Source organism: Myotis daubentonii, chromosome 13 (assembly GCF_963259705.1).
Source record: "Myotis daubentonii chromosome 13, mMyoDau2.1, whole genome shotgun sequence".
Taxonomy (NCBI): Eukaryota; Metazoa; Chordata; class Mammalia; order Chiroptera; family Vespertilionidae; genus Myotis; species Myotis daubentonii.
In genome coordinates, this window is record NC_081852.1 from 58,737,926 (window position 1) to 58,758,502 (window position 20,577).

The window sequence follows — 20,577 nt, forward strand, 5'->3', positions numbered from 1 at the left end:
TGCTCTTTCTTTTGGGGGGAAAAAATCCTTTAAAGTTTTATAGGCTTGATGTTCCATGTCTGCATATCGTATTTGCTGTATCTCATTGCCTTAATAGATAACTGCATCATTTCCCATATTTAGTTTCCCATCAGACATCTATTTAAAATTTTAGCTCCAGATGGACACAGATAGATACCAACTTTTAAAGTAAAAATCATTTATTTTTCTTTTCTTAGACAGCAGCCACAGCAGCTCTTACTTAATCTTGATTATGAAACGTAAGTCGCTAGAGTAATGGAAGATATCAGGGAGCACCGTGGGGCTCGTGGCGGTGGCTTTCTCTTTGAGATCACGTGTGTCAGGGTTGTGATAAAGCACACACGGCACAGACCTGGCTGTGCCTCTGGAAAAGGGAAAGTGACCCACTGTCGGCACGGTGTGTTGTAATCCCCAGAACCCCGTCTAAACAAAGCCTTTAGGACTGGGAAGGACTCAGACCTCATTTTCTCTATCCATACTTGGTGTAGGACTTCATTTAACCTTTTTAAAAAGATAGTGGCCTATACTTTTTTTTCTAAAGGTAACTGTATGGAGGATTCTAGAATATTCATTGAAAATGTTTATGTTCAAAGTAATTTTAAATTTCTATTTAGAAAAATCAGTTTTAAGAGGCAGAGATAGACTTCTGGGGAAGATGATGTAGTGTTTGTGCTTCCCTATACAGATCACAATGGTTATCTGAAACCTTTGGGGCCATATTTGTTTTAGAGTTCAAGTTTTTATTTTGGAGGGTGGGGAGGTATTGAGAAGGTTATTCCATTTATTTTATATATGCCCTGTGAGTCTGAGGTGTTACTCCACAATACAACACATTAGTATTTCTTAAAGAATAATGAATCAGGAGAATATTCATACTAAGGGAGGTGAGTGATGACATCAGTAGCTTCATGTCAGTTTAGGGTACATTTTGGCATATTGTTGATAAGGAAGGAAGTTAAGGGGTATTGGGCCCATCCCAGGAAGAGGTTAGATTAACAAAAGAAAAGAGCCCTGACCAGTGTGCTCAGTTGGTTGGGTGTCGTCCCATGCACCAGAGGGCTGCTGCTGTGATTCCCCGGTCAGGGCCCCGGGCCCGGTTGCAGGCTCGATCCCTGCTGGGGGATGTGCAGGAGGCAGCCAGTGGTTATTTTGCTCTCACATTGATGTTTCTCTCTCCTTCTGCCTTCCTTTCTCTCTAAAAAATCAATCAGTAAATAAAAAGAAAAACAAAGAAGATATTGCTAGGCCTGGAGAGAAGTAGTATCTTAATGGACCATAAACAGAACAGTGGTTTGAATGGGGCCATAGGCCTCCTGGACTCTGGATCCAGAAGCAGGCAGTTCCAGGTAGAAACTTGTCCCCTACACAATAAGGGGAACTAGAAGGGATACAGGAAAGATGGGGGCCTGAAGCCACGCTTGGTACTAAAAGCCTGGTGCTAGAGTAAGACTCCCCAGCTCATGAAAGGAAGCTGTTAGGTCATTGCACTAAACGGGATAGATAATTGTGCATAAATAATTCTGTCTGTTAAGCACTTTGAGAAATACTGGTCTGGACAAGAGATTAGGACCTGAATTAACACAGTAGCAATCAGCAGCAAGTGGTTGGGTTTGATAGGAGAGACTTTAGGAAGAAGAATAATGGAAGATGACTCCTAGGTTTCTTGCTTAAGTGATCCCGTGGGTGCTATAGTAGTTGCCCAAGATAGATTTGAGAAACAGATGTTGATCAGTTTTGAAGACGCTGAATTTGAGGGACTGGTGTGTCAATAGCAGGCAGATGTTATATATTTGGGTCTTGTGCTCAGAACAAAAGATTGGAGTTACCATGAACACGGGCAATAGGGTAGTGAAGACCTGGGAGGGGGTGTGTGAAATTATATGTAAAACACTTGATTTTAACCAGGTAGTTGTCTTCAGAACTTCTGTGCCCTTCTCTGGTCTTAACACATCCCCATCTTCTTCCTCACCTTTACCAGTTGGCCCACACATTTCCGGAAGCCTCTACATATTGCTTCTTCAGATTTAATCTCTGGACCCAAAGACTATGTTTTTTGTTGATTGGTTAGTGTATGAGGATAGGAGGAGAGGAAGCAGTTGACCTGTCCAGCTTTCAAGGTTCCCAGTAGAGCAGACTCTTGACATGTTCTAAACCAGAACACCCAGTTAACTGGCATGAATGAATTTTTAGCACAGACAGTTGTGGAGTAATGCCCTTGGAGCATAGAAAACGTGCATTTTGCATGTTTAAAATTTAAAATTTTAGATGCCAATTTTTAAAGCATTAATTAACCTCAGCTGGAGCATTTTATTTTTCAGTTATGTTAACCATAATTATGATCCTAACCTGAATTTCCCATCCCTAAATCCTAAGTATATCCTGCCCTGTATTCTTTGCCTGTCTTCTACTGTAGCTTTCTAATCACTGAAAGCACAGCTGTGTTTCCTGTTACCAGTTGTCTACTTGGTCGTTTTTCTAACTCTTGAGGTTTACGGTAGCATCCACTGCTGCACTCACATTTGAACATTTAGCAAGTAGATATTAATAATGAATTCTCTCTCTGTCCCTATTATTTAGCTCTGTAAGAAGCATCACTTTGGAATTAACAAACCAGAGAAGATTATACCATCTCCTGATGACTCAAAGTTTTTACTGAAGACCTTTACGCATATTAAGTCCAATGTATCTGCTCCTAATAAAAAGAAAGTAAGCAAAATCAGTCAGAGAAAGCCAAGTATCACATGATCTCACTCATATGTGGAATCTAATGAACAAAATTAACTGACAAACAAAATAGATGCAGAAACATAGAAGTATAGAACAGACTGCGGAATCTTGGAGGGAAGGCGGGGGAGGGTGGGTGGGTGGGAAGAGACTAACCAAAGAACTTGCATACATATATGCATAATCCAAGGACACAGACAATGGGGTGGGGAAGGCCTGGGACAGGGTAGGGGGTGGGCTAGAAGGGGTCAATGGGGGGATGTGGGGGGACATATGCAATACTTTCAACAATAAAGATTTAATAAGGAAAAAAAGAATTTAACTTATATGGGCTTGGAATTTTTATTTTTTATTAGGTTTAAAGTGAGGGGTAATTTTCCTGCCAGTGAACTTATTTTGAAACCGCTTGTCATATTCCAGTACTGCCTCTGCATGTCCTAGGGCAGCGGTTCTCAACCTGTGGGTCACGACCCCTTTGGGGGTCGAACGACCCTTTCACAGGGGTCGCCTGACCATCGGAAAACACATATAATTACATATTGTTTTTGTGATGAATCACTATGCTTTAATTATGTTCTATTTGTAACAATGAAAATACATCCTGCATATCAGATATTTACATGATGATTCATAACAGTAGCAAAATTATAGTTATGAAGTAGCAACGAAAATAATTTTATGGTTGGGGGTCACCACAACATGAGGAACCGTATTAAAGGGTCGCGGCATGAGGAAGGTTGAGAACCACTGTCCTAGTGATTAGCTTCACCTCTTTCCTAGGAAGGTGTGTATTACCCACATAGGCTGTCTTTACATTTCATTCCTGCAGTGATAGTAGATCCACATTTTTACAGGTCAAGGAAAGTAAAGAAAAGGAAAAGTTGGAGAGAAGATTACTTGAAGAGTTGCTGAAGATGTTCATGGACTCGGAATCCTTTTACTACAGCTTGACCTATGACTTGACCAACTCAGTGCAGAGGCAAAGCGCTGCCGGGAGGGACCCCCGGCCCCTCTGGCAGAAGGTACCGCTCACGGTTCAGAGCAGGGTTTGCCCCCGGAGCAGTTTATGGACTTATTTGGCTTTATCGGAAAACTGAAACAACACGTTTCTGAACTGTTTATTCTCTACCTTTTCCAGGTTGATGATCGATTTTTTTGGAATAAATATATGATACAAGATCTTACTGAGATTGGTGTGAGTAGTTTTCTAAAATATTCTAAGATAATTATAGTTAAGCAAATATTCTGGCAATACCAAGTTTTTTAACTTTCCTGTTTCCTCATCTGAACAGATCTCCAAGGACCTTCTAGTACTGCCAGTATTTGAATCAGGGAAGATAGGGAATATGCTGAGGTTATTGAGATTTGGTTATTACAGTCTTTCTTTACTCTGTCACATTATGCTGGAGAATTATGACTATCCAAGGACAACTAATTAATTTATTCAGTCAATCAACAAATATTTGTGGAAGGCCTGCTATGTGCCAGTTACTGTTTTGGGCACAAAGTGGGCAAATAGTTGATTAGGATCATATATTATCTTTTTCTTAGCCTTTCAGAAATTTCAGACCTTTTGTCCTGACCATTGTGGTTCGGTTGGTTGGAGCACTGTCACCTACACAGAAAGGTCTCGGGTTTGATTCCTGGTTAGGGAATATACCTAGGTTATGATTTCAGCCCCTGGTTGGTGCACTTAGGAGAGGCAACCAATTGATATCTCTCTCCCTCCCTCCCCTCCCTTCTTCCCTTCCCCTCTCCTCCCCCCTCCCCTCCCCTCCCTTCCCCCCTCTCCCTCTCCTTCCCCCTCCCCTCCCCTCTTCTTCTCCTTTACTCTCTCCTTCCTTTCTCTAAAAAATAAAAATCAATGAACACATCCTCAGGTGAGGATTAAATAAGTATATTATTTAAAATTTTTTTCAAACCTTTCTCCTTTTTTCTATTTCTCTTCCTTGGTGGGAGTTAGTAGATAGATAATGCCTACCACTAGCTATCTATCATGTCTCTATCGAGAAAGAGTTCTTGCCTCTTTATGATGCTGACACTGGGACCACCAGAACTTTGTGGCAGGATTAGCAGTAAGGGTGTCTGTAATGAATATTGTCTTGCTTGCTGACGTGTTGAGCTCTGTTTTGCAGAGTTTTTGCAGATATTTTGCATTTCCATTGAGAACTGGTGACTTGCTATAAACGTGGCATTTGGCCACTTACACGTCTCTGTTCCCTCCAAGAGTTCTGCATGTATTGCTAGAAGGGAAAAAAACAAATAATGGGAGTGATGATAAGAATCATGAAGGCAGGTTGGCCCTTTACTGTTTTCAGCCACCTTCCAAGATCCTACCTGCAGGCTCCCTAAAACAGAACCATGAGGTAGGACCTGGAGTGTGCGGTTATGCAAGAAGAGGTGGGTTTGAAGTTGATGCTGAGATTAGGGCTCGATAGGGTCATGGAGACAGGAGAGAAAGAGGGGCTAAGGACAACTCTCTGGGAAGCTTTTCAGCCTTACTGTTTATCCTGTGCTATTGCTAACCCGTTCCGGTAAGCAGGCAGGCACTATGCTAACGACTTTCCATTTTCCTCATTCGTCTTCACAGCAACCTACTAGGGTAGTAGTTTTCCTGTTTTTCAAAGCAGAGTGTCCAGGCACTGGGGAGGTGCAGTGACTCACCTGGGGGAGTTAGTAAATGGCGGAGCTTGAATTTGGACCCCGTTGTCTGGCTCTTAGGGTGTGATCTCTCTCAGGCAGCTCTCTTTTGAGCGATTATTATAAAGCAAAGGAAATGCTCTCTGCTCCACCTGCACTCCTCTTCCACTCCTTTGTGTTCTCCAGTGAGCAGAATATAGGGTTAAAGAATGGAACGTTTCTGTTCCTAATAAACTAACAAGTATGTGCTGGCTACTGTTTGGGTTTAAGAAAGTATCAGTGCTGTACAGCGTAGAAACAACGTGATGTTCCTGTTGTTTTCAGACACCAGATGTGGACTTCTGGATTATCCCCATTATCCAAGGTTTTGTGCAGATTGAAGAACTTGTGGTAAATTACAGTGAGTCATCTGATGATGAGAAAAGCAGCCCAGAGACCCCGCCTCAGGAGTCCACCTGTGTAGATGACATTCACCCGCGATTCCTAGTGGCTCTCATTTCACGTCGCAGTCGGCACAGAGCAGGTGTGTGGGAGGCTGTGATCACCTGCAAATCAGTTCAGGCTGAATGGAAATGCTGCGGGGTGTGGAAATGCTGGTGACCGTGTGGGTCTGGAAACAGTCCGTTTCAGCGCTCAGTGACTTTGTAATGTGACTGGGGACCAATTACTGGATAGAGGCGAACTGGGAAGAGTTAACAGGAGAAAAAAGAGAAGAAAGTCACTTGGGATGTGCTTCTAAAATACCATTGTTCCCAGGGATGGGCTGGATCACAGTCGCAGTAATAAGTCCTTCCTGAGTGCTAGCGCCTTTTGGAAAACCCTCCTCTTTCAGTGCGTAGGAGCTCTCGTAGCTTCACTTGGTAAAAATCATGATGCAGGCAGTTATGATTTGGGATAAGTTGATCCAGTTCTGCCTCGCAGTTGCACATTAGATCCCCAAGGCTATCCTGAAAGTGAGATGAGCATGATCTAGTTAGGCTAAATATTTTTAAAATGTTGCTGTTTTCTGTTTGTTTGTTTTAGGAATGCGCTATAAACGAAGAGGGGTGGATAAAAATGGAAATGTTGCAAATTATGTGGAGACTGAGCAGCTAATTCATGTCCATAATCATACCTTGTCATTTATTCAAACCCGAGGCTCTGTGCCTGTCTTTTGGAGCCAAGTTGGCTATCGATACAATCCAAGACCTCGGCTGGACAAGAGTAAGCAAGTCCATTATTTGGTTTGCAAATGATGATGTCAGACAGATATTAGATACTTTATAGATTTGGATTTGCTTTGCTAGATGCTTCATTCAAAACAATAACTCATACAGTGAAATTTAGTGGAAAGTGATATAAACATAAGAGCAATAATGGTTGTTGACAATTTAACAAAAATTCCCCCACAATAGAGCAAAACAGCTTATTGTACATTTTAAATTCTTGACTTTTTGAAGAATACTTTATTGGATGTTTAATTTTGGAAAAGGGTAAATGAAGCCAATATTTGTAGAAGGGGGAACTATCTTAAGATGGCATCTATTATACAAGATGCCTTTATTGAAATGCCTCACTGTGAAGTGTTTGTTATTGTTTAAATTATTGAGAAGTTAATTTATTTTTGTATTTTAACTTTAACACTGGAATAGTTAAATCATGTCAGCCTAATTAGATTACTGAATTAGGTTGATTTTTAAAAATTGTTTACAAAATATTTTTCTCTCAAAACTGAATTTATATTTATGAGAATTTGGTAAAACTTCAGTTTTTAATATCCTTGATTAAAGAAGTTTTTATTTTTTTATTATAAACTACATGAAACCTTTTCTGATAAGTTGGCTGGCTTATTATTATCCTATCTAATAAAAGAGAAAAATGGTAATTGGCGTACGACGATACCCTTTTCATTGGCTAATCAGGGCTATATGCAAATTAACTGCCAACTATGATTGGCAGTTAACTGCCAACTATGATTGGCAGTTAACTGCCAACTATGATTGGCAGTTAACTGCCAACTATGATTGGCAGTTAACTGCCAACTAAGAGTGGCAGTTAACTGCCAACAAGATGGCGGCTAATTTGCATATGTAGGCACAATGCAGGGAGGTGAAAGGGAAAGCAGGAAGAAGCCCCCTGCCACTGACAGTGATCGGAAACCCAGGGGGGAGCTAAGAGCTGGGGGGCAGGGCAAAGGCGGCCCTGGGGCCGCCTTTGCCCTGCCCCCCAGCCATGATCGGAGAATCAGGCGCCTTTGCCGCCCTGGCCAGTGATAGCAGGAAGTAGGGGTGGAGCCAGCGATGGGAGCTGGACACGGTCGAAGCTGGCAGTCCCGGGAGCTAGGGGTCCCTTGCCTGGGCCTAAAGCGGAGCCCACGATCGCGGGGCCACTGCAGCTGCGGGTCCCCGCTGCCCGGGCCGGACACCTAGGCCAGAGGCCTCAGTCCTGGTCAAGGGGCCGATCCGGTAATTGGTGATCGGAGGGTGATGAGGGTCAACTCCTCTGGCCGAGGCATCAGGCCTGGGCGGGGGCGGAGCCGGGGATTGGGGGGATATGATGGTCCCCTTGCCCAGGCCTGAAGCCTGGGTCAGAGGCGTCAGGCTTGGGCGGGTGGTGGAGCAAGCGATCAGAGGGAGATGGGGGTCCCCTGCCCAGGCATGATTCCTGGGCCAGAGGCCTCAGGCCTGGGCGGGGGCCAGAGCCAGTGATCAGGGGGATATGGGGGTCCCCTGTCCAAGCCTGACACCTCTGGCGGAGGCGTCAGGCCTGGGCAAGGGGCCGATCCTGCGATTGGAGGGTGATGGGGGTCTACGCCTGAGGGCTCCCAGTATGTGAGAGGGGGCAGGCTGGACTGAGGGACACTCCCCCCCACACACACCCAGTGCACGAATTTCGTGCACCGGGCCCCTAGTAATGTTATAATGTTATAATGTTCACAGTTTGTACTTTGTTTTAATTTAGTCTAATAGGGGGGAAAAATCAGATCTTTGGCTTAGCATTTCATTTTAAAATAATTTTAGAAAATCTTACTTTTGGGCTGTCAATTTTTTTAAAGTAAGAATAACGATGGAATAGACACTGATTTTTTCTTAAACAGGGGAAGGAAAAAATCGATTTTATATCACTTCTTTGTAGGTGAAAAGGAAACTGTTGCCTATTTCTGTGCCCACTTCGAAGAACAACTGAAAATTTACAAAAAACAGGTGGGCTTTGATCTCTAGTAGTTAATGTTCCTTTATATTTTGAAATGATTGTATATCTGTTTCTTTAAATTTCATGAAAATAACAATGTACTATAATTAAGCAAAATGGCATTTCTCATGAAGTTAAAGAACACATGTAAGCTAAGAATATTCTTAATATTTTTAAAGAAATATCATTGGTTAGCTACTTTAGACCATTTTTATTATTTTTTAAAATTTTAATTTTTAAAATCAGTTTTATTTTTCAATTACAATTGACTAGACCATTTTTAGATAAGAGATTAATCTGTCAATTATTATGATTTGAGAAGTTCCTAGAGTAAGAAATAAAAGGCATCTCTCAGTACCATCCATATAGTTAGTTCTACCTCCTGGAAGTAACAATTTAATATGTATCTTTCAGTATCTTTTCTTTGCCCACCTTTCTTATATATTCATACAGTCATGTAGGAATGTGATCATATAAACCAAAGTAAGATAAAAGCTGTTAGATGAAATACATGTTCAATAAGATGACCAGATTTCAGATGCAGGATTGAGCTAAAACTGTCAATAACTAATCCATTAGCAATAACCAATCTGAATGTGTAATGCCATAGGACGTATTTTTCTAACAGCAACAAAAATAAAATAGGAAGAAATAACCTAAAATCTTGTAAACATACAAAAGGATACCATGACAGTGGTGGTGGCGGGGTCCATGGGAGAGTTACTGAAGAACACAAAAGGAAATCTGAATAAATGGAGAGAAAATACAATAATCTTAGAAGGAAAGACTCAGTATTCAACAGATTGCTGTTCTTCCAAAATTAATATATAAATTTTGTGCAATCCCAAAGAAAGTCCCAGCAGGGAAATGATTGAAAAAAAACTATAAAGTTTGATGATAAGAGGTGAAGTCAGGCCAAACCGGTTTGGCTCAGTGGATGGAGCGTCCGCCTGCGGACTGAAGGGTCCCAGGTTCGGTTCCGGTCAGGGGCGTGTACCTTGATTGCGGGCACATCCCCAGTGGGAGGTGTGCAGAAGGCAGCTGGTCGATGTTTCTCTCTCATCGATGTTTCTAACTCTCTGTCCCTCTCCCTTCCTCTCTGTAAAAAATCAATAAAATACATTTGAAAAATATATATATATATAAAAAAGAGAGATGAAGTCAGGAATGTGGGAAATGAGAACTCTCACATATTGTTAGGCAGTGGTTCTCAACCTTCCTAATGCCGCTACCCTTAATACAGTTCCTCATGTTGTGGTGACCCCCAATTTCATTGTTACAAAGTGAACATAATTAAAGCATAGTGATTCATCACAAAAACAATATGTAATTATATATGTGTTTTCTGATGGTCTTAGGCAACCCCTGTGAAAGGGTCTTTCGACCCACAAAGGGGTCGCGACCCACAGGTTGAGAACCGCTGTGTTGGAGCATAAGTTGGTACAGTCATTTTGAATGGTATTATTCAAAATAAAATATGCTCTACTGTTAACCCAGTAATTTTGCTTTCTGATATCTATCTTACATACCATATACAAAAATCAGTTCTAGGTGGATATGGATTTAAATATGTAAAGTTAACAAAACTTTTTAGAGGAAAATATAGAACATCTTTTGACCTTGGGTCTTAAACTGGACTTAAAAAGCACTAACCATAATTTTTAAATGGATAAAATTGGCCTTACTAATTTGTAAATTTTTATTAGAATTTTATTTCTTGAAACTTTATCATAAGTATAAATACTATTATGTTATAAATATATTTTTTATAGAGAAAGAAGAGTGGGGGTAGCTTCGATAAGAAAGAATCATTGATCTGCTGCCACAAGCTCAGTGGTTGAGCGTAGACCTATGAACCAGGAGGTCACAGTTTGGTTCCCAGGCAGAGCACATGCCTGGGTTGTGGGGTCAATCCCCAGTGGGGATTGAGCAGGAGGCAGCCGATCAATAATTCTCTCTCATCATTGATGTTTTCTATCTTTCTTTCCCTCTCCCATCCTCTCTGAAATCAATAAAAAAAATATTTTTAAAAAGTATTCTAAATATTTTCAAGATTTGCTATTTTAAAGGACCTTGTTTTCACTGTCTATTCTAGTTGGTTATTACAAATGTATAATGTATATAAAAACTATTAATGCCATTGATGTAAGCAGTTATCATAAACCTAAATGTAACAAATGAAAATCTAATTTATAGGAAAAAGATTGATGCTTGAGTGGATTTCTAAGCATAGCTGGAAAATATTTCTAAAACATAATTCCAAATAAATCACATTATGATTCTATCATCTGGTTAAACTGAATTTTTTCTCCTTACTCTTACAGGTTATTATTAACTTGGTAGACCAAGCAGGAAGAGAGAAAATTATTGGGGACGCTTACCTCAAGCAGGTGTTGCTCTTTAACAATGCGCACCTCACTTACGTTTCATTTGACTTCCATGAGCACTGGTAAGGTGCTTCCTGAGATGAGTTTTTTTTACCAGTTCCAGTGGTTGTGGTACGATGCTGCCCCAGGGACCTAAGTTTCTCTTTATTGGGAAGAAAAATTTCTTCTCATTGTTGGAAAGGGAAGGAATATTATTTGTTTTCATTTTCATATGGATTTTATTTTGGCTAAAAATTTAACTTAATTGTTCCTGAAATATTTATAGTTTTTCCATTCCTAAATAACTTGGAGACTTAGAGTTCATTTTTCCTTTTATTATTCAAGTAAAGAATTTCTGGAGCTTTACCTTTCTGCTTAAGCCTGAGCCTGGCAGAAGTAACAGAAACCCCTTAATAAAATCACCCTGCCAGCTCATTCTCATACTTTATTAGGAACACTGCTTTCTCTGTGGGTAAAGTTCACTAGAATTTGCTCTGGAAAATCAACAATTAGTCAACCATTTTGATGATAACTTTAACTTGTGTGTATTTTGAAAGCAAGGTTCTTTTATCATGACCCTGGTTCTAACGTGAGCTCAATTATCTAAGTGTTGAAAATTTGGTGGGGAGCTTTAGATATCTTTATTTTTCAGTATATTTTCTTCCACATGACAGATTAGCTTTAAATGTTTATGTAATTGCCTATATAAATTATAATAGTGTAAACCTCATTTATTTAAAGTAATAATTTTCTTTAATTTTTCAGGCTATCTTAAATATCATATTTAAGTTAAAGATTGTTCTCTTTGTTTTGGCTTGTGTTTTAGCCGAGGAATGAAGTTTGAGAATGTTCAAACACTAACAGATGCTATTTATGACATTATTCTTGACATGAAGTGGTGTTGGTACGTATTTATTTCATAAGAAATCAGTGGAACAAACTCTGGTCTGTGGAACCATGTGTATTTGTTTAGGAACATTAAGCATTAGTAATAGCAGCAAGCTGAGGACGCATTTTTGTTTTTCTAGTTTTGTGTCCCGCTTCCTAATCTCCTTTCTAAGAGAGGGTCAGGCATTAGGCATTGTAGCCATGAACCGGGAAGAGGTGTCAAGTGGTTGGGCAAAGGGACGTGAAATGCCCAATGACTGTTATTTAATTCATTTAATACTTCATAGTTGAATTTCTTTCTCTTCTTTCTTGCCATCCCTAACATGGAAGGAGGGCTTAGAGGTACCTGTTCTCAGTAGTCAGGCATTTAAAATTATCAAGGAAGGGATGAAAATTCTCAAATTACAGGAGGGAGAGGCAGGAAGAAAAAATTGGCTTAAAGGACAGAACAGAACTTTCTATTACATTTTAAGGCCACAGATGGCAAGAGAAATGAGATGAGCAAGGCATGCTGCATGACTCTGTATTAGGTGGTAAAGTGAATGAGCTAATTTAGATGTATTTCTTCTTGGAGTCAAAGAGGAGGGTCAGGATGGTGTTTTAAAGTGCTTTTTGATTTTAAATGTGCAGAAAAGAGTAACGGGTCCATTTTGCCTAGTAGTTGTATGACTTGGGGCAAGTGACTCTTTCTGCACCTCAGTTTTCTTTCCAAAATGAGGATAGTAATATCTTCCTTGTTGAGTTATTGTGTAAATCAACAGTGTCTACGTAGGACTCAATAATGCCTGCACACAGTGCTCTTCCAAGCAAGCTGATAACCAGTGCTGCTGTTCTTATCACTGTGCTTGAAAGAATTTTGGTTTTTGAAAAATGCATTTAAGTATTTCATGTTGTGAAATAATCCCATACTGTTTTTGAAAAGGGTTGATCAAGCTGGGGTAATATGTAAACAAGAAGGGATTTTTCGAGTTAATTGCATGGACTGCCTGGACCGCACCAACGTGGTTCAAGCTGCCATCGCACGAGTGGTCATGGAGCAGCAGGTAACTTGGAATCCGTTGGGTTGTAAATATTCATTTTTAATTTTTTCAAGGGTAAACTAATAACTAAAATCTTTGTTCTTTAGAACATTTATGGCATAAAACTCTTGTTGCATTAAAACCTGGAAAGCACAACCTCCACTAGAAATAACTTGAACCAAGTGGTATTTTCTTAAGTACACATTTCAGAATGTGAGGCCCAATATTTAAAAATTTATCGGGTGTCACTGTATGGTCACTTACCTTTTTACCTCATCTCTAAACCCTCTCTCCTGTATTTGGAGCTGGGGGTCTGTACATTTCATTTCTGCTTAGCTGACTGGCTTCATGTCAGGCTCTGCCAGTAGTGGACACTAAAGGAAGATCATGAGGCTGGAGGAGAAAAAAAGGACTAGTTTCTTCATCTGGTTATAGTCCTGCCAGCAGTGCCATCACTGGGCTGCTGGTCCCTTTGGCACCACAGAACCAGCCTCTTGCCTTGATGCCCCAGTTGCTGGCAACTGCTTCCTGTGGTCATTATGTCATTACCCAAGTCCCCTTTTAGATCTTTTGGCCCTAACACCTGAGTAATGAATTCAAAGGTGGAAATTCCTAGCATGGTTTCTAGGGTTTTTGTTTTTGTTTTGTTTTTAAATACATTTTTATTGATTTCAGAGAGGAAGGGAGAGGAAGAGAGATAGAAACTTTGATGAGAGAGATACATCGATTGGTTGCCCCCTGTATGAGCTCTGACGTGGGGTTGGAGGGCAGGTCGAACTTGCAACCCAGGTATGTGCCCTCGACTGGGAATCAAACCTGTAACCCTCTGGTGCACAGGCTGACACTCTAACCATGCCGGCCAGGGATGAAAACACCATTTCTTTTATTTAAGGGTTCTAAATTGTGTATGAACGTAATTCCTTTTTCTGCAGTATGTTTTATGCTATGGTGTCTTGGTTTATATGTAATTAATCCACCAATGTGTAAATTTTAGCTGAAAAAATTAGGTGTGATGCCCCCAGAGCAGCCACTGCCGGTGAAATGCAATCGGATCTATCAGATAATGTGGGCCAACAATGGTGACTCCATCAGCAGGCAGTACGCTGGCACAGCTGCTCTGAAGGTAAATACCTGCAGCGAGCATTTGCAGGTCATTCTGTGGGATTCAGAATGTGGTTAAAAACCATCTTTGTTTTTGAGATAAAGGTGTGCGGCTACAGGTGGTGGCTGACTGCTTTCTGGAATGTTTGGCTAAGGCAGGGGTCACACACTCATCTTTTGGCTGGGACTGGGACTGGGGCTGGGGCTAGGTGGCTCAGGCAGGCACCCATTAGGTGAAAGGGAGAGATGGAGCTGTGTGGCCCTAAGGAAGAGCATATGTTGTCTCAGGAGGTTGCTGTCTTGTTTCCTTATGAGGATGGAGGCGCAGTGTTGCTAGGTCTTCCGGTTTTTTTCAAGGGAGTTGGCAATCTGGAATTGTGTGAAATACTGGGTTTTTAAAATTTTAAATAGACAAAACAAAACATGTCTGTTGATGGGATTTGGCCCCTAGTATGATCATTTGACCCCTGAATTTGTATCCCCATCCTGCCTTTTACTAGCTCTGTTACCTTGGGCAAGTCGCTTAATTTCTCTCTCAAGAGGAGAATACACATTCTTAAGAAAGCGCACATGGAACATTTTCCAGGATAGATCATATGTTAGGCCACAAAGTCTCAACAAATTCAAGAAGACAAAAATTATATCAGGGTGTGTTTTTGTTGTTGTTGTTTTTAGTAATAGTGGTATGAACTTAGAAATCATTAACAGGAGGAAAGTTGGAAAATTCACAAATAGGATATTAACACTCCTGAACAATCAAAGGATACCACAGAAATACTTAGGATCATGACGCTATACTGAACAATTATATGAGAACAAATTGGACAATTTAGAAGAATAAATTCTTAGAAACCATACAACCTACCAATACTGAATTATGAAGAAACGGAAAATCTGAGCAGACCAGTGAGTAAGATTGAATCATTAAGCAAAAACCTCGCAACAAAGCCCAGGGCCAGATGGTTTCACTAGTGAATTCTACCAAACATTTGAAGAATTAATGCCAATGTTTCTCAAGTTCTTCCAGAACACAGAAAAGGAGGAAACACTCCCAAACTCATTTTATGAGGCTCTGATACCACTACAAGGAAATAAAACTACAGGCCAATATCCCTGATGAATGTGGATGCAAAAATTCTCAAGAAAATACTAACAAACTAAATGTAACAGTATCACACACCATAATAAAGTTGGATTTATCTATCAGGTGGAAGAATCATTCAACATATACAAATCAATAAATGGGACATCCTGGATTAATAGAGTGAAAGATAAATATCATAATCTAATAGATGCAGAAAAAGCATTTGACAAAATTCATTCTTTTATATAAAAACTCTCAACAAATGAGGTATAGAAGGACTGTACCTCAGCATAATAAAGGCAATAATAACAAACCCACAGCTAACAGCATACTCAATGGTGAAAACTTAAAAGCTTTTCCTTTAAAATCAGGAACAAGACTTTGGTGCCCACTGTCACCATTCCTATTTGTCATAGTACTGGAAGTTCTAGCCAGAGCAATCATGAAAGGAAAATAGAAAGCATCCAGATTGGAAAGGCAAAAGTGAATTTGTCTTTGTAGATGACATAATGTTGTATATGGAAAATCCTAAAAACACTCCATCAAAAAACTGTTAGAACTAATAAATGAGTTCAGTAAAATTGCAGAATATAAAATCAACCTACAAAAATCAGTTGCGCTTCTGTACAATAACAACAAACTGCTAAAAAATAAAATAATCTCTTTTACAATAGCATCACAGACAGTAAAATCCTTAGGAGTAAAATTAACCAAGAAAGTGAAAGATCTGTACACTGAAAACTGTAAGACATTGATGAAAGAAATTGAGAGGACACAAATAAATGGAAAGATAGCCCATGTTCATGGATAAAAAAATTAATATTCTCAAAATGTTTATAATACTACCCAAAGCCATATATAGATTCAGTGCAATCCCTATCAAAGTTCTAGTGGCATTTTTCACAGAAATAGACAAAAGCAATTCTAATGTTTGTATGGAACCATGAGACCCCCAATAGCCAAAGCATTTCTGAGAAAGAAGAACAAGGCTGGAGGCATAACACTCTCTGATTCCAAACCTTACTACAAAGCTATAGTAATCAAAACAATATGGCACTGACATAAAAACAAACACATAGATCAATGGAATCGAACTGAGAGCCCAGAAGTAAACCCACATATAGTCAACGACAGCTGTTGTATAACTAGTATAGTCTGTTATAAGATGAATAAAATTCTGTAGATTATATTTGACAAGGGTGTCAACAATACATTATGGGGAAAGGGTAATCTCTTCAATAAATGGTGCTGGAAAAATGGAATAGGCACATGCAAGAAAGTTAAATTGGACCCGTCTTATATAAAAATTAACGCAAAATGGATTAAAAACTTAAATGTAAGATCTGAAACTTTATAATTACTCCTATAAGAAAACATAGGGAAAATGCTCCATGACATTGGTCTTGGCAATGATTTTTTGGGTGTGATTCCCAAAACGAGCAAGAAAAGAAAAAGTAAATAAGTAGGAGTAGATTAGACAAACTTTCTGCACAGTAAGAAAAAAATATTTTTTAAATCAACAAAATAATAAGACAAGCTGTGGAATGGGAGAAGATATTTGCAGACATGTATCTGATAAGAAGTTAATATTCACGATATGTAAGGAATTTATACAACTCAACAGCAAAATATAATTTGAGTAAAAAGTGGGTAAAGGACCTAAAGAGACATTTTTCCAAAGAAGATATACAAATGGCCAACAGGTACATACATAGGTGCTCAACATCAGTAATCATCAGGGAAATGCAAATCAAAACAACAATGCAATGTCACTTCCTACCTGTTAGAATAGCTGTTATAAAAAGGTAAGAGATAAGTGTTGATAAGGATATGGAGAAAACGTAACCCTTATACACTGTTGGTGGGAACGTAAATTGGCCTGGCCATTATGGGAAACAGTATGGAAGTTCCCCAAAAATTAAAAATAGAACTATGATATGATCCGGCAATCCCATTTATGGGTATAGTAGTATATCTGAAGGAAATGAAATCACTATTTTGAAGAGATATCTGCACTTACATATTCATTGCAGCATTATTAACAATAATGAAAACATGGAAACAATCTAAATGTTCAGTGAGGATGAATGACTAAAGAAAATGTGTGTTTGTGTGTGTCATGGAACATTATTCGGACATGAAAAAGAAGGGAATCCTGCTATTTGCGACAGTATGATGAACCCTGAGGGCATTATGATTAAGTGAAATAAGCCAGACAGACAAAGTACTACATGATCTCACTTATGTGCGGAATCTGGAAAAGTCAAATTTCTAGGAATAAAGAGTTGAGTGGTGGTTACCAGGACTCGGGGCAAAGAAGATGTTGTTCAAAAGGTACAAATGGAATAAGTTTGGGGGATGTAATGTACAGCATCATAACTGTAGCTAACAATAATGTATAATTGAAATTTGCTAAGGAAGTAGATCTTAATGTTCTCACCACACTCACAGACACACACACGGAGGAATTATGTGAGGTGATAGATGTGTTAACCTTAACGTAATCAGCTCGCTGTATACACACACACATATACCAAGTGATCACGTGGTGCACCGTAAAATTTACTCATATTACTCATCAATTTTATCTCAATAAAGTTGGGGAGGAGAGAAATATTTTTCTCTTTGATATTAAACTTTTTTGGATTCAGCATTCATGTCTCTCTCTTCTGTAATAGATTCTTATTTAATTACTGTTTCCTGTGAATGACTTAACTAGTTGGCAGTATCTTCTCCAAAATTATCAGTGTTAGGACAAGGTCTGTTTCAGGAATGGCCTTGGATAGAAATAGTGGGGTTGGGATGGAGGAAAAAAGGACTATGCTTTCCTTGCCTTAAAAGTTTAAATCACTACCTCTCTGGGGAGTTGCTCTGATACCTTTGTTGTTAAAAGTAAGGGAAAAAACAATTTAAATCCTCATTGGCTCATTCTACAGGAATTGTAACATATAATGAGAAACCTGCTTTCTCTGTATTTACACACATCCACATAAACAGGTCAAATCTCAAAACTCTGGGAAGCTGTCCACATTTTTCCACATAAGAAATTTGTGATTTTTCAATATATTAAGTTGAGGCTTGAAAGACTTTTTTTTTCCCCCCCAGCCAGGTTCTGTCTTTATTCTGTTACATCTGTATTTATACCAGTTGATTTTAATCCTATCCGTTCTATTCCAAAGGTTAGGGCGTTTGTTATCTCCATTCCAAGGTCACGACTCTATTGTTCTGTTAAGCTACAAGGAAGTAACTGAAGGAGATTATCCTAAATAAAGATTATGTAGCTTAAGCGTGATTGGCACTTAGTTAAGGAGTTTTACTGATTTATTCCCTTCCTTAGTCCTGTTAATCCCTAACTCCAGGGAAAAATCCCCACCTGGGGAAACAACCTTTCTTGGAGAGGTGACCTTGGTTAAAACACATAGTGCTAAGAAGGGGAGCAAACATATTAAGAACAGTATGCCATATACACCAGGTCCCTTGAAACATACGCTGTGCAGATGTTTCTTCCCTTCAGCGACTGTGTCAAGCAGCAAGGATGGACTGGCTTCCGGCACATAATAAAGGCCATATCTAACAAATCCACACCCAACATTATATGTACTCAGTGGGCAAATTGAAAAGTGTTAAGATCAGGAACAAAATAGGAATGTCTACTTTCATCACTCTTATTCAACATGGTATTGGAAGTTCTAGTCACAGTGATCAGAAGAAATAAAAGCCATCCAGATTTTGGGTGGGGCGGGGCGGGGGGAGAAAAATTCAATATTTGCAGATGACATGGATCTATATAGAGAGAACTTTAAAGATTCCATCAATAAACTACTAGAACGTATAAATGAATTGAAAGACTTTTTTGTTTGTTATGTAATAAATTTAGACCTGTAAATTTTCAAAATTCTATAGATTACCAAGAATGGCTTTACCTTAAAGCTCCATCTAGCTGAAGACTCGTTGTTACAAATAGTATGTTTAATTATTTGACATGCTTTGGTCAGAGTCAACTACTAATAGATATTTTAATTCAGCTGCATGACTTGGAATTATAAAAGCCTACAAAATTACAGTCTTATAAGCCCACCTTGACTTCGGGAACATTCTTGTTTAAATTGTCAAAATGTTTTCCTTGATAGGGTGACTTTACAAGGACAGGGGAAAGGAAGTTAGCAGGAGTCATGAAAGACGGTGTTAACTCCGCAAATAGGTATTACCTGAATCGATTTAAGGATGCTTATAGGCAAGCTGTCATAGGTAAGAAACGTAAAAGCCTTTTTTTTAAATTTGTTGTTCCTTCTGTGACTGTTTTACGGAAACCAACATTATTAACATAGTTCATATGTTTTATAATATACTTATACTTCTATATTGAGCATCTTACCAAATGAATCAAATTCAAATTTTTAGGAGATTAGAACTTGACAAATTTTTTAGGCTGGGGCAACAAAAGAAACCACTCGTTTCCATATGTATTTGTCAGTTTGCTGTTCATGTAACAGAAAGCATGGTTGAGGCTCCTGAAATATGAAATAAGAGACCCTAAAACCTCTTCAACTAAAAACTCCACATTCTATTTGTTTTTCCGTTACTCAAGGCTGAGAGATGTAACAAGATGATTTTCTTTCTTTCCATGGCATCGTATGTTCTTGCTGTGGACAAAAACACCATCCTTTCTTTCCATGGGTGTGATTAAATAGCATATTAAAGAGAATTACATTAAGCCCTACCTGTTTTGGCTCAGTGAATAGAGCGTCGGCCTGTGGACTGAAGGGTCCTGGGTTTGATTCCTGTCAAGGGCACATGCCCAGGTTTCAGGCTCAATCCCCAGAGGGGGGCATGCAAGAGGCAGTCAGTCAATGATTCTCTCTCATCATTGATGTTTCTATCTCTCTCTTCCTCTCCCTTCCTCTCTGAAATCAATAAAACTATTTTTAAAAAATTTATCCTACCCAATTCAGTCCTTTTTTTTTTGAAGAGTAAATGGAGGGTAGATTGCCCAGTAGAATTCATGTGTTGGCATGTTTTAAATTTAATTTTTATTAAAATATTACCTTATAGTATTTAAATAAACACATAATGTTGTGGATTAGAACCAAATGCAACACTTTATCTTATGGTCTCAGACTATTTTTTAAATCCTGTTTTTAAACTTGATATTTATCATTCATAAAATAATGGGGCCTAGACACAGGCCAGTTAGTAATTTGAGAAGTCTGGTGTAAAGAAGTTTGGTTCATTTGCCATAGATGGGGGTGTGCTGACTGGAAAACTGGATTTTTAGCACATTATTACAGAAAAGTAAGATATCTTCCTTCTGTTGGTCGATCTGGTGACTCAGTTATGTCCTTGAGGACTCAGGTTTTGTCCCTTTTGCAGTTTGATCTCTTCAAGGTTGAGACAGAGGCCCATAGCAGACTGGGCTATTGCTTCCCCTTATAGTGATAGCAGTGGCAGATCTTTCCCGGAAGCCCCCTCCAGTCTCATTGTCCCAAACAACTATAGGGAATGGGATTATAATGACTTGTTAAAGTTTAAACCACATGCCACACTAGGAAGAAGTTAGCTAGTC

At 39.2% G+C, this 20,577-nt stretch overlaps 1 protein-coding gene across 10 annotated transcripts in view; it reads left to right on the plus strand.

The window, feature by feature from the left end:
* The window catches only part of INPP5F (inositol polyphosphate-5-phosphatase F), a 58,376-nt gene that overhangs the window by 27,509 nt on the left and 10,290 nt on the right, over window positions 1-20,577 (plus strand). For 7 of the 10 annotated variants that reach the window (XR_009448280.1, XR_009448281.1, XM_059661615.1 and 4 more), the window contains exons 4-14: window positions 2,599-2,727; window positions 3,600-3,767; window positions 3,884-3,940; window positions 5,710-5,908; window positions 6,409-6,588; window positions 8,500-8,567; window positions 10,881-11,005; window positions 11,749-11,826; window positions 12,733-12,853; window positions 13,824-13,952; window positions 19,145-19,262. Coding sequence is in view for 7 of the 10 variants with exons in the window: in XM_059661615.1 (XP_059517598.1) it covers window positions 2,599-2,727; window positions 3,600-3,767; window positions 3,884-3,940; window positions 5,710-5,908; window positions 6,409-6,588; window positions 8,500-8,567; window positions 10,881-11,005; window positions 11,749-11,826; window positions 12,733-12,853; window positions 13,824-13,952; window positions 19,145-19,262 (1,372 nt within the window). In the remaining 3 variants the exon portion in view is untranslated. Of the gene's footprint in view, window positions 1-2,598; window positions 2,728-3,599; window positions 3,768-3,883; window positions 3,941-5,709; window positions 5,909-6,408; window positions 6,589-8,461; window positions 8,568-10,880; window positions 11,006-11,748; window positions 11,827-12,732; window positions 12,854-13,823; window positions 13,953-19,144; window positions 19,263-20,577 lie in introns of those variants that run through there. The other 3 variants (XM_059661613.1, XR_009448282.1, XM_059661619.1) reach the window with 3 other exon arrangements.